Source organism: Colletes latitarsis, chromosome 11 (genome assembly GCF_051014445.1).
Source record: "Colletes latitarsis isolate SP2378_abdomen chromosome 11, iyColLati1, whole genome shotgun sequence".
Classification (NCBI taxonomy): Eukaryota; Metazoa; Arthropoda; class Insecta; order Hymenoptera; family Colletidae; genus Colletes; species Colletes latitarsis.
In genome coordinates, this window is record NC_135144.1 from 28524382 (window position 1) to 28537107 (window position 12726).

General features: G+C 39.2%; 2 protein-coding genes across 5 annotated transcripts; one reads left to right on the forward strand and one right to left on the reverse strand.

The window, feature by feature from the left end:
* The first annotated feature begins 3 nt into the window (after positions 1-3).
* Positions 4-5650, forward strand: Pat1 (Protein interacting with APP tail-1). 2 transcript variants are annotated; one of them, XM_076776631.1, is made up of 9 exons: positions 4-159; positions 1335-1448; positions 1519-1769; positions 1854-2033; positions 2168-2423; positions 2932-3056; positions 3133-3412; positions 3557-3722; positions 3837-5650. In XM_076776631.1, the coding sequence occupies exons 1-9, from the start codon at positions 4-6 to the stop codon at positions 4061-4063; spliced, it is 1755 nt and encodes a 584-aa protein (XP_076632746.1). In that variant the 3' UTR covers positions 4064-5650. The 2 variants fall into 2 exon arrangements, with proteins under 2 accessions (XP_076632746.1, XP_076632747.1); XM_076776632.1 differs by lacking the exon at positions 4-159 and adding an exon at positions 743-878.
* A 337-nt stretch (positions 5651-5987) lies between these two features.
* Positions 5988-10292, reverse strand: Rbpn-5 (Rab GTPase-binding effector protein rabaptin-5). Of its 3 annotated transcripts, none has more exons than XM_076776630.1 (9): positions 9868-10292; positions 9569-9665; positions 9023-9468; positions 8332-8828; positions 7905-8186; positions 6902-7121; positions 6713-6823; positions 6234-6447; positions 5988-6141 (listed from the first exon to the last, which is right to left on the reverse strand). In XM_076776630.1, the coding sequence occupies exons 2-8, from the start codon at positions 9627-9629 to the stop codon at positions 6280-6282; spliced, it is 1785 nt and encodes a 594-aa protein (XP_076632745.1). In that variant the 5' UTR covers positions 9630-9665; positions 9868-10292; the 3' UTR covers positions 5988-6141; positions 6234-6279. The 3 variants fall into 3 exon arrangements, with proteins under 3 accessions (XP_076632745.1, XP_076632744.1, XP_076632743.1); XM_076776629.1 differs by having other exon boundaries at positions 9035-9468; positions 9569-9676; XM_076776628.1 differs by having other exon boundaries at positions 9569-9676.
* Positions 10293-12726: the final 2434 nt, after the last annotated feature.

Here is a 12726-nt window from a genome sequence, read left to right on the forward strand (position 1 = left end):
AAAATGGCCGAAGAAATCAAGCCATGGCTGTTCTCACCGAAAACCCTCTACGAACTGAGCGTGTCCACGATAGTCAGCGTGTCCGCGATCGACAAGTTTCTGAACTTGAAGTGTTTCTCCGATCTACCGAAGAACGTGACGTTCGATCTCTATTATCAGGTAAACGTCAAAACGTCCTCCGCGTCGTAGCTCGCCAGACGCACACAGTCGCCAGTGATTCGTACGGTTATACGTATAGATGTGCCGTCGTACGAGCGGAAACTTTTCTACTTTGTCCGTGGTCTTCCCACGGGAGTAACGATATTCGTTTCCGTTGTTTTTCAATTCTCGATGCAACCTTGCGTTCAATCGACTCGTGCACGACAATCGTTACAGACAGAAACTAAACGATTATCGCACAACACAGTCTATTGTGACACGGACACCATGTCCGATTACATGTTCGATTTCGACCGATCCATCCACTTTTATTGTTTTGTGCTGGACCAAGCTCTCTTCGAAAGTGACGTAAACCTAAATCGAGACACTCGTGGGTTATACACGATCAGTCCCATAAGTATTCGTACCCTTAATGCCTATAAGAATTTTGTCGAAATTACTTGATGGGGTCCCAGGTTTTAAAATGAATCTTTTGCTATAAATGTATACGTGTATAAAGTTCAGTCAGACAAAATTTTAGTAAAATTGGGTGAGTAATAATGAAAACATTACTTTCTACCCACATAGTACGTAATAATGGTTAGCAAAAATATTCGTACCCTTAATGCCTACAAGAATTTTGTCGAAATTACTTGATGGGGTCCCAGGTTTTAATATGAATATTTTGCTATGAACGTGTATGTATAAAGTTTAATCAGACAAAATTTTAGTAAAATTGGGTGAGTACATAGTATGTAATAACGCTTTGCAAAAGTATTTGTACTGTGTACATTTTGTAAAAAAGTCTGCATATTATATAATAACTTCAATATTTTACAATAACTTTTTAATATTTCGTTAGTTCACCTTGTTATTTCATTACCTAGTTTTACATGCTGTTAACTAGTTTTGACAGTATTTGGTACTATAGCATTCAAGATTTATTTAGTGAAGAATTTGTTACCTATTTCCACTCATAAATTCTGAATAGAATTCTGGTAAAATAAGATAAGAGCATTGCTTGTAGTATGACCTAATAAATGTATGATACACGTAAAGAAAAATAAAATATATATAATTCAATAACTCGCTGTAGCACAATTATATTATCAAAGAATGTATCTCTTCTTGTATTGCCAATTATTGGTACGTACAATTAGGAAACCAAATAATTTCCAAGTTTCTTGACATTGTAGTTGTACAAAGGAAAAAGACTATGTTTATTGGGAGTGGAACTCAGCAATCTGGACACTTTCTCCAAGATGATGACGGTCACCAGTCGCCGTGTCAATTTATTAGAGTGTTTCCAAGTAAGAAATACACAGTCGATAGCTTTATTGTTTTAATTTTTTTTTACTATGATTCAAATTGATTTCCTAGGGTCTCATAGATCATGGAATACGAATCGGAGAGGAGTTAACCATCAGATATTGCTTACTTTGCGCGGACGTTTCTGAAAATCCGGCCGTTCAGGAGGAAACAATAAATCTTGGTTTAAGACTCGGTGAATTTTTGAGCGACGCCGGCTGGTATATGGAAAGCAAACAGGTCTTGTTAGACTGTCGACAATTATGCCTCGCGAATAACACCACGCCGGAAAATTGGTGTCAAACATTAGAGTGCTGTCGTAGGTAAACAAAAATTTCGTATCTTAACATCTGGCTTCTACCTGAACGTACTTCGTTTAAATTCACAATAATTTTTCAAATATATAGACTGTTGCACGTGCAAGCGGCATATTCTGCGTTCGAATACGCGACGGACACGCAGTTGCTCGCTTTGGAAATGGTAAATAGACTAAGAGAAGCAAAATTCAATGACTACAACTATGCAGCATTGTACGTTGAGTTCAGCCTCCTCCACTACATGAAAGGCGAATATGATCAGGATTACAGGTATTACCAGTGTTCTACTGTTATTAATTTAATCGTTAGCGAACTTTGCCAAATGTATAAACTCGAATCGTCTCGACAAAGTAATAACGAATTTTTATCGATCGATCATCGATTGTATTTTTATGGTCCCTCAGGTGGAGCGTGGCAGCGTTAAAACAATTGAAACCCACACTGCCTGCGCGCGTTACTATCGATGCTTTAAGACAAGCTGCAAAATCATGCGTGATTAAACGTGAATTTCAAAAAGCCAGCCTGTTGATCAGGCAGGCGCTATATCTCGCTAGACAAGTATTTCATACGGATCATCCGGTGTACAGTAACGTTCTTACAGATTATGGATATTATTTGTTAAATTTCGATAGCGTCGGCAACAGTGTAGCTATGTACAAGGTTAGGACATTCTATAGTGTGTAGTAAGCATATCGGTTTGTATTTTACCGCTGCTGTACTTCTGAATGGTACCTGTGGCCGATCGAGATGAAACTTAATGGATGATATGGGGAGAGAGTAGACCCAGAAACGTCAAATTTCACTTTCGACAATTTTCACGTTAGAAGAATGCAGTGTCGCGTCTTTTTGAATTCTATACCTTTGGTTTGGTGAAAATTGATTTGTAAATATACTTCGTTCAGATTTTAACCTTTGGAGGTATTGTACGAGAGTCGAGAGTTCGACAACGCAAGAAAAATCGATATAATATCGATTAACAGTTATAACTTTTAATAGAAAGAATTTATCTTTCGACACACACGAATCACTGAAACTGAAATTTCATATTTTGGGTCTACCTTCTCTCCTTACGGCACCCTTCAAGAACTCATCTCGATCGGCCATGATGTTATTCAGAAGAATATCCCTTATCGCTTGTTTACATTCGTTTTCCGTTCCCTTCTTGTAGAAAGCACTAGACATTAGGAAACCAATATTCGGCAAAACAAATTTACATATTGCATTGGCTCACGAGGATCTAGCTTACGCCCTTTACGTATACGAGTATAATTCTGGTAAATTTTCGCAAGCAAGGTAAGTGACTCTATAAGCCAGTGCACTCTTAAAGTTTGGAAAAGTCATACGGTTTTATTCTACGTTGTATGAACAGTTATCATGCTGGGAAAGCAATAGACTTAATGGACAAACTTTTACATCGAGATCATTTGTTGTTAGCAAGTGCAAGAAGAGTGCAAGCATTAATTTTCGAGGAAGTAGCGTTAAACATTGCGTCGATACCGTTTTCAGAACATAATTTATTATTCGAGGCTGAAAACCTTCACATTTTTGCTTTGGAATTAGCGAAAAAAACGTTCGGCGAGAGGAACGTGCAAACCGCAAAGCATTACGGAAATTTGGGACGTTTGTATCAGAGTATGAGGAAATTTGAGGTGCGTATTACGCGTATGAAATATGTAAAAGCGCTCGTTTTCGTTAAAGAACATTCAAGTGCTTTTAAGAACTTTCTCCATTTCGCCTCTATCCTTATACGATAAACATTGCGTCATTGCTATAATTTTCGTCGTCTGTTCCAGGTTGCTGAAGAAATGCATATTAAAGCTATACGAATTAAAGAGGAACTGTTAGGGCCAGACGATTACGAAGTTGGTCTGAGCGTAGGACATTTAGCATCGTTATATAATTTTCATATGAATCGATACAGAGATGCCGAGAAGCTATATTATCGGAGCATCGCGATCAGTAAGTGTACAATATACGGATTGCCACAACCCCTGGCGAAAAATTTCTTGGGGTTCTATAATTGCGTCAGGTTTCCAATATTTACTTTGCTTTAACATTTTTGGTACATACTAGGTTTAAAGTTGTTCAGTAAAAGCTACAGTGGTTTAGAATACGATTATCGAGGGCTCTTGCATCTTTACACAAAGCTGGACAATTACGATAAAGTAGTAGAATATGAGACAGCGTTGAATAATTGGAAAGTACTGAGATACGAGCATCAGTCCAAAGATCCCCCGATCGACCTTGAAAGACGACCACAGCCAATCGAGGATGTAATCGATACGTTCTTTTCTATGTAATATATACTTGTAAACTTACAAGCGAATGTTGATATTCATTGATTCTCGTCGATCGATTCATACTGATTCCGATTTTGTTGGTGTAACTCGAGCCAAAGTATAGATGCAATCACGAGTTACTTTATATGACTAGCATTTCATAAATCATATATATGTATATATATATATATATATATATATACAGGGTGTTCGGTCATCCCCGGGAAAAATTTTAATGGGGGATTCTAGAGGCCAAAATATGAAGAAAATCAACAATACCAATTTGTTGATGGAGGCTTCGTTAAAAAGTTATTAACAATTAAATTCAAAAATTTCAAATCGTTCTAGAAAAATTATTTTTGGTTAGGGGGGTCAATTATAATCATTTTTGGTCATTACACATACCCTCGAAATCCTACGCTCTTTCGAGAAAAAAATTCTTTACCGAAAATCTTATTGGAAGCCTGAATTTTTCGACGAAAAAAAAAATTTCAAATCATTCTAAAAAAATTATTTTCGATAAGGGGGGTCAATTATAATCATTTTTGGTCATTACACATACCCTCGAAATCCTACGCTTTTTCGAGAAAAAAATTCGAGTAGGGGCGAAACTTTAAACGTTAATGACTTTTTAACGAAGCCTCAGTCAAGAAATTGATATTCTTGATTTTCGTCTTATTTTGGCCTCTAGAATCCCCCATTAAAAATCTTCCCAGGGGTGGCCTAACACCCTGTATATGAAAATATATATGTATATATATGCTATACCCGTTACTAAGATTACTCGACGCTCTTTGAATTGTATGTACATAATACGATAAATTTTTATATTGCCAATACACGTCCACACGTGGATTTCAGACTTATCGTTAGTCGCGTGAAATTCTTCATGTTTGTACTTTGTACCTCACCGTTTTGTACATGTTAATTACTTTTACAATTAGTTTTAGCAGTGAAATTAAGTAAATTTAGATCCTCAATAGCTCTATGCGTTGTAAATTGATTGCCAACAGCATTTACAACACACGTATATTAAACGGACACGATTTGTAATTAGTGTATGATAATGAGATTTTTAACTTACGGTAAGTTAGAAACACCGACGATAACGATTTTCATTGTACGCATAATAATTATTTTGATTTGATCGGTCAATATGTAAGGAAAACTGTTCATAGAGTTTTTGAATATTTAATAGAGCGACGCGTCAAGGATAATTCGTAGCGAACGTCGATTTCCAAAATGTAGATTTTCAAAACGTAGAATTCTGTTGATGAAAAAGATTTTACACGCGAAAACAAGCAGCTATCTTATATTACATGCGGATGTACATTTACTGTCATTTATATGTACATATGTGTAATATAACGCACGATACGCATAAATATCGTCATTATGTATTATTTCTTAATCGATTTAAAATATCGAAGAACAAAAAAAAGAAAAAAAATATTCGCGTTCGAAAATGCTACTCCCAAACAATTTTCTTTTGTTAGATAGCTGTGTACTAAGCCAATTATATTTATCTACACGTTTCACTCGCAAACCTTATCGAAATGAAGAATGTGATATGTAATGTTATATTTTGTTGAACGTTTTGTTCCTATATAAACATTGTAATAAATACTGAAGTTTAGAACTAAATTCGTCTAATTGAATTAGATGAATTATACGATGCGACGGGAGTATGTAGATTTGTGCTGCTTTGAAAAATAAAGAAACAACAAAATTCCAGTTTTGTTAAAGTCTTGCGATATTAATGGAACAAGTTTAAAACGAATTTAACTGGCGCTCGTAAATTCAAGTATCCGTATTTAAAAATGAAAAAAAGAAAGTTATGGCAATGAATGAAACCTCTAATATACCTGTTCTGTGCGAGGCTTATTTTTAATAACGTCGATAACAAGATAGTAGATAAATATTCATAAATTTTTGGATAACTCACGTACATTCAAAAGCTTTAATCTTTTAAATTACAATAAACATTAAGTAGTACATAATTCGTATTTACACGATATTTATCTTATCACTCCAGTTGTCAGGTAATAGGAATTTTATCTAGCCCCCCTTTTCCGCGCTAGTAGCATCTCTACATCTTCCTGTAAAGCAATCGAAAAACGATTTCTCGATTAATCGTATCGTCGGACACGACAGTCCGCGAAAGTGGAAGTTCATTAACGCGGCAAATTACCAAATCGATATTGCACATCTTGTTGGACTGACTTTGCATTAGAATATTAATCAGGTGTGTGTGGTGGTTCTTGGCTAAAATATGGCGCTGTATCTTGCACCAATAAAGTATGGCAAACATCACAGACTCTGGATGGTCTTTGTTTCGGTCCGCTTTTCACGACGTGCGAAAGGCAGGACTGGCAAAATATATGGCCACAATGACGACAATGCACCTATTCAAATACACATTAATCATCGTCAACTTGCACGAACGGCAAACATACGTTTTGTATTAGTTAAATACTGTAATGCACGGTTAACCTTCGTAAAATTTGAACAGCAATTAAAAGCAATCTGATTTACGCGGTGTTTGGGTTCGTTTTAATCGGAAGACTCTCAAAGATGTATTGGTACCGTTTTAAAAATTGAAGATTGTTCTTATTGTTAAAGTTAACCGTGCAGATTTGAGTAAAAGTTAACCCTCTGTTACTGTATTACCTTTTTCTTCGTAACCGTGAAAGAAGTATGGCAACTAGGGCATTCTTCCACATCTTCTTCGTGTTGCCATCTTACTTCACTGCCGGCTTGCCTGATTCTTTCTAATTGTACCTATCGCCAATAATAGAGACCAACTTTACGTTACGCCGATCTAACAATTGCAACGACGCCTTTATTACTATTTTCTACCTGCAACGACTGCGACAATCTGACGAAGTCTTTTTGAACTGCTTCGCTAGTGTCCAGTTCTTGCTGAAGACTGGTGACTCTTTGTCGTAATTCGGCCACTTTCAATTCAGCCTCTTTATTTTCTTTCAAAACTACGTCCAACTGCTTCTCTAAACGATCGAGCTTCTCTTCCCTCTCGGCAAGCGACCGATGATCTCGTATATATTTGTCCAATTGCGTCCTGCAAATTATTGCCGTTAGAATTGCAAAAATAATTCTAAAATACTTCGACCCAGCATATACAGGGTGTTCGACCAACCCTGGGAAAAATTTTAATGCGGGATTCTAAAGACCAAAATAAGACGAGAATCAAGAATACCAATTTGTTGATGGAAGCTTCGTTAAAAAGTTATTAACAATTAAATTCAAAAATTTCAAATCGTTTGAGAAAAATTATTTTCTGTTGCAGGGGCCAATTACAATCGTTTTTGGTCATTACATATACCCTCGAATTCCTACACATTTCGCGGGAAAAAATTCAGTACAGGCGGAACTTTAAAGGTTAATAACTTTTTAACGAAGCCTCCATCAAGAAATTGGTATTCTTGATTTTCGTCTTATTTTAGCCTCTAGAATCCCCCATTAAAATTTTTCCCAGGGGTGGTCGAACACCCTGTATATTTCATTACTCGAATGTTATACATGTTAATGAAGCCGATTAGATGAAATAGTTCGTATAAACTTATGTTCGTAAATGCTTTATGAAATGTTATATGCGTCGAAAGATATATGAGTAAAATTTTTCTTACGATCCGTTGTACGGAATCACATACGTAACATAATTTTCAATGACTGTTTATATGACCTATAGTCTCTAGACCTCTACTATCAGTCGTTCTAACGTCTATTAGACATTGAATAGTATATGTATACATCACACGATCACACGAAAGAGTTGGTTTATAAAATAACGATAGAAACCAGAAGTCCGCCTTTGAGAATGTATTCGAACAAACGTTATTACCTAAGTCCGCTAATTTCGTTCTTCAATGCCAGTGCTTCTTGTTTTTTCACTCTGCTTTCCTGTTCCATTTGTTCTTGAAGCAAGGTCACTTCGTACCGTAACGTCTCCTCCTTCTCTTGCGCCACTTCTTGAGCAACTTTAGCGGTGATCAAATCCTCGCGCATTTTCAAAAGACTAACGTGCAACTCCTCGACATTATTCGGCATATTGATGCTCTCGCTCTGCAGTTGCTGAGAATGTTTGCTATGCTTACCAACTAGATTCTCATTTTCCTTTTGCAGTCTGCAAAGATTCAACTAGATTTTCAATAAAATTTTGCCAGGAAACGCCTCGGTAAAATTGTGCTTTTACTTTCATCTACATTTAAATACTCGGGAAGTGAGAATTAAATTAAACAACTCGTAATTATCATTAGAAATTTTCTTACGCGACAAGGTGCCTCTGCACTTCTTCACGGCCTCGCGTCAGTATTACAAGTTCGTCTTTTACATTTCTCTGAACGTGTTCAAACGTTTTTTTCAGGTCTGTCAAAGTCTGTTGCACCGTTTGCGACATGACAGTGAGCTCGGCCACTTTGATTTTATGCTCCTCTTTCTTCTCGTTCCATTTCTCTTCCATTTCTTTGCGAAACTCCACCTCCTTAGCTAAATCGTCTTTTTGCGCTTGCAACATCCGTTCCGAGTCGGACAGCTGTTTCTCCATATCTTTAGCGTTCGCTTGCATCTTGACTAATTGCGCCTCGTAATTCGCGCACATATCGCACGTAGGCTCAAACGAACCGGATTCCCGTTGTTTCCTCAGCGACTGTGCCTCTTTACACTTCTGTAACTCATCGTCCGTCGCTCTAAGCTTCTCTTTCAAGGCTTTTATTTCTTCTTCGAGCGGCACTACCAACGAACGTAAAACTTCCGCATCCTCCTGAGCCTATAAAGCAATACTTTCTAATATTTGCACACCTACGGTGAAATCGATAGGAAAAAAGAAAAAAAAAACCGATAAAATAAACACCTCTCGATGATGTTTAAAATGATTTGTGAACAGTTTCTGAAATGCAGTGCCGCTCTATATAAACCCATTGCAGAAAAGTTCAAAAATCATGGATCTTTAAGCTTACGTACATATCTTTTTACCTTCCTCATGCTTTCTTCGAGATTGTCAGGACCTAAAGACAAAGCGTCGGCGCCTATTTGCTTAACTACTTTTCGAGCTATTGTTTTCGTTACAGTGGACAACGATATCTGCGGGCTATCTACAGGTGGATCACGAGGCAACTGGGACTTCAATAACGCGTTCTCCTCTTGCAACTTGGAAAGCGTTGCCTTCAGTCCAGTTATTTCTGCGTCCAATCGTTTGCGAGAGCACGACGACTCCTCCACGGTTTCATGTATAACCCGTTGCAAAGACGCTATCTCCTCCTGGGCTTTCCTTTTCTCTATAAGTATGTCGTTTTGAATTTTAAGATCAGCGACCACCACTTGACTTTTAGCTTCGTCCAATTCGTTTTTCAGTCTTGTGTTTTCCTCTTGCAAACACGTGTTATCTTGCAATCGTCTCTTCAATTCTTCTGCAAATAAACTTGATAAATAGCCAAACAACGATACGATTATACTTTGGACATCTATCGCGTGCGTTTCACTACGTTTATCTGTATTAATCGAGTTTACCTTCTTTCTGAAGGAACAGTTCTTTCAACTTGGCTCTCTGTATGTTAAACTCCTCTCGCATTTTCGCGTTCTCCGATTCCAGTCTAGTTACTTTTTCCTGCAAATCCTCTGAATCGTAACGAACGCTCCGTTAGTAAAATCGTCGGTGTGCAAACGTAACGGGTAATAAATTGCCGAGAAACAGGACGCGAGAAATACGACTCCCCGACCGGGATTTCACGGAATTAATAACGATAAGCGTGTGACCGATGTGATGTCAAGAATAAAATTTTGCGAAAGCGCTAACGAGTCGAACGTACCACTTCCGTTCATGTTGATCGTATTATCCTGCGTAGTATGGTTCTCCATTATTCAGCGTATTAAATCGTGACCGAATGGGATTTTGTCAAGGTGGGTCACTGCCTTTCGAGCAAGGCAGAAAAATGTATTCTGATGCTGTCCTCGGTTGTATCTTTCGGTGACATTATGGCACGAGTGCCGCGACAGACGCTCTCAAACCTTGCTGGCATTCATTATAACGACGAACACTGCTGAATCGCGAACGCGCCCGGCCGTCCAAAACGATGTCACGTTCGATGATACGGAAAATCAACCTCAACAATTTAGCGGTCCACTAGCGGTATATTATCACCACTTCCTTGTTAATTGGTATCGATATCTTATACGATGCATATTCGATAATCGACTTCGTTGCGGCAATCGACTACGTTTCAAATCTCGTTCGCATTACGATCAATTTAAAATGCACGCGACGCGTACTGTTTTAAAACCACCGCACCGTGGCCCGAACTCCTAAAAAACGAGAACGAAAGTAAAAATTTTCGAATACGCTGAAAATTCATGAAACTTTAGCCATAGGTTTTAACATGTGTAAGTTAAACTTTGGCACGTATAACAGTCGTCTGAAATTTTTTTCGAAAAATTAAGTCGATTCTCATTTTTGAGGTTTCTCATTACTCCGCCATGATTCCAGTGACGATTTGTCCAATCAGAAGAGCGAATTAAGTACGTTTCGATTATGCTAGCGACATTTTGGCTATTATCGACATTAATTTGGTAAACGTGTCTAGAATAGACATTTGCTTTTTAAGATTGGCACAGAGAATTTGTATCTTTGGATTGGCATTGTCTAACTGTCTTTTGCAGAGATGCCAGATTCAGCACCCGGTGCCCTACTCACACATACCAGATCACGCGTACGTGAGCTCGTGGAGTTTCGGAAAGTCGACAAAGGCAAACTGATACATGCCCTCTTTCTCGATTATTCCGAAGCTGCCCGAAGTAATTTCGGACCGCCTCGTGGGAGTCGAGAGAGAAAGGCTCACATTTGCCTTCTCGCTCTTGAACAACTGAAACCGACCTCCCGTCTACGGCATACGATTCGGAATCCCGACTGCCCAGGTATTTTTACTTGCCTTTCCTAGAGTTCATTACTGAACTCTGCAAATTACTCCAGGTTTCTATTTGCCTCTGATGACCTCTGATGACCAGTGCTGACAAAAGTACAGAACTCCCGACAACTTTTTACACCATACAGCGACTGTTACTGACTGCTCCTGATTACTGCTTGCCTCTGCTGGACTCTGCTGACCATCGCTTATATTTCTGACAACCTATAACGATTACTATTGACTTCTGCTAACCTCCGTTGGTCTTTGCCGATCTCTGTCAGCGTGTGCTTGTCTCTGCTGAACTTTCCTGGCCTCTGCCGAACGCTACTGACCACTGCAGGTATTTCTGACAATGTATAACGATTAATACTTACCATTGCATGCCCCTACAAGTCTCTGCTTGCCTTTGCAGGTTTCTGCATGCCTGTGCATGCCTTTACTGGCCTCTGCTGAACAGTGCTGACCACCCCTGATGCTTCTGACATCGTATAACAATTACTACATGCTACTGTTCGCACCTGCTGATCTCTGCTTGCCACTGCATGCCTCTGCTCGTCTCTGCTGACCGCTGCTGACCACCTCTGATGCTTCTGACAACATATAACGCTTACTACTTGCTACTATTCGCCCCTGGTGATCTCTGCTTGCCACTGCTGGCCTCTGCTGACCACCGGTTATATTTCTGGCAACGTACAACGATTACGACTGGCTACTGTTAGTCTCTCCCAGCCTCTGCTGACCGCTGCTGACCACTCCTGGCATTTCTGACAACGTATAACGATTACTACTGACGTCTGCCAGCCTCCGCTGGCCTCTGCTGACCGCTGCTGACCACTCCTGTTACTTCTGACAACGTATAACGATTACGAGTGGCTACTGTCAGCCTCTCCCAGCCTCTGCTGGCCTCTGCTGACCACCCCTGATGCTTCTGGCAACGTATAACGATTACAACTTGCTACTGCTTGCCCCTGCTAGTCTCTGCATGCCTCTGCATCCCTCTGCTGACCTCTGCTGGCCCCTGCTGACCACGCTGACCTTTGTTAACAACTTCTAACATGATGTACATGTATTAAAACTTTGTATAATGTAAATCTATGACAATAAATGATATAATTTCAAAGAATTCTATGTGTTCTCATCACTTTTACCTTTCTTTTCCTCTCCCCCTTATTCCCTTAGTTATAAGAAACCGTTTCTCTACTTAAAACTGGAATTCCAAAGTGCCCGGAACGTTTTCTGAAATGCCGGTGACCTTGACCCACTTTCGAAACTGGGTCAAGGCCAAATCCTGATTCCCAAAGCCCCGGAATTTTTCTAAGATTCGATGGCCTTGACCTACTTTCGAAATTGGGTCAAGGCCATCCGGATTTCCAAGTCGGCCGGAAGATTTCTGAAATTTCGAATGGCCTTGACCTACTTTCGAAATTGGGTCAAGGCCATCCAGATTTCCAAGCCGGCCAGAAGATTTCTGAAATTTCGAATGGCCTTGACCCACTTTCGAAATTGGGTCAAGGCCATCCGGATTTCCAAGTCGGCCAGAAGATATCTAAAAATTTCGAATGGCCTTGACCCACTTTCGAAATTGGGTCAAGGCCAAATCCGGATTCTCAAACTGCCCGGAATTTTTCTAAGATTCGAATGGCCTTGACCCAGTTTCGAAACTGGGCCAAGGTCAAGTTCAAATTCGGATTTCGAAAGTCCCTGGAACATTTCTAAAATGCTGGTGAACTTGCGAAGAAGGTGGTACGCATCTTATAGGTAAGAGAA

Coding starts and splice junctions, on each gene's coding strand:
- Pat1 (XM_076776631.1), top strand. CDS start 4: ATGGCCGAAGAAATCAAGCCATGGCTGTTCTCACCGAAAACCCTCTAC. Junction 160..1,334: donor CGTTCGATCTCTATTATCAG/GTAAACGTCAAA, acceptor TTGACATTGTAG/TTGTACAAAGGAAAAAGACT. Junction 3,057..3,132: donor GGTAAATTTTCGCAAGCAAG/GTAAGTGACTCT, acceptor TTGTATGAACAG/TTATCATGCTGGGAAAGCAA.
- Rbpn-5 (XM_076776628.1), bottom strand. CDS start 9,916: ATGGAGAACCATACTACGCAGGATAATACGATCAACATGAACGGAAGT. Junction 8,187..8,331: donor GTGCAGAGGCACCTTGTCGC/GTAAGAAAATTT, acceptor GAATCTTTGCAG/ACTGCAAAAGGAAAATGAGA. Junction 7,122..7,904: donor AACGAAATTAGCGGACTTAG/GTAATAACGTTT, acceptor AATAATTTGCAG/GACGCAATTGGACAAATATA.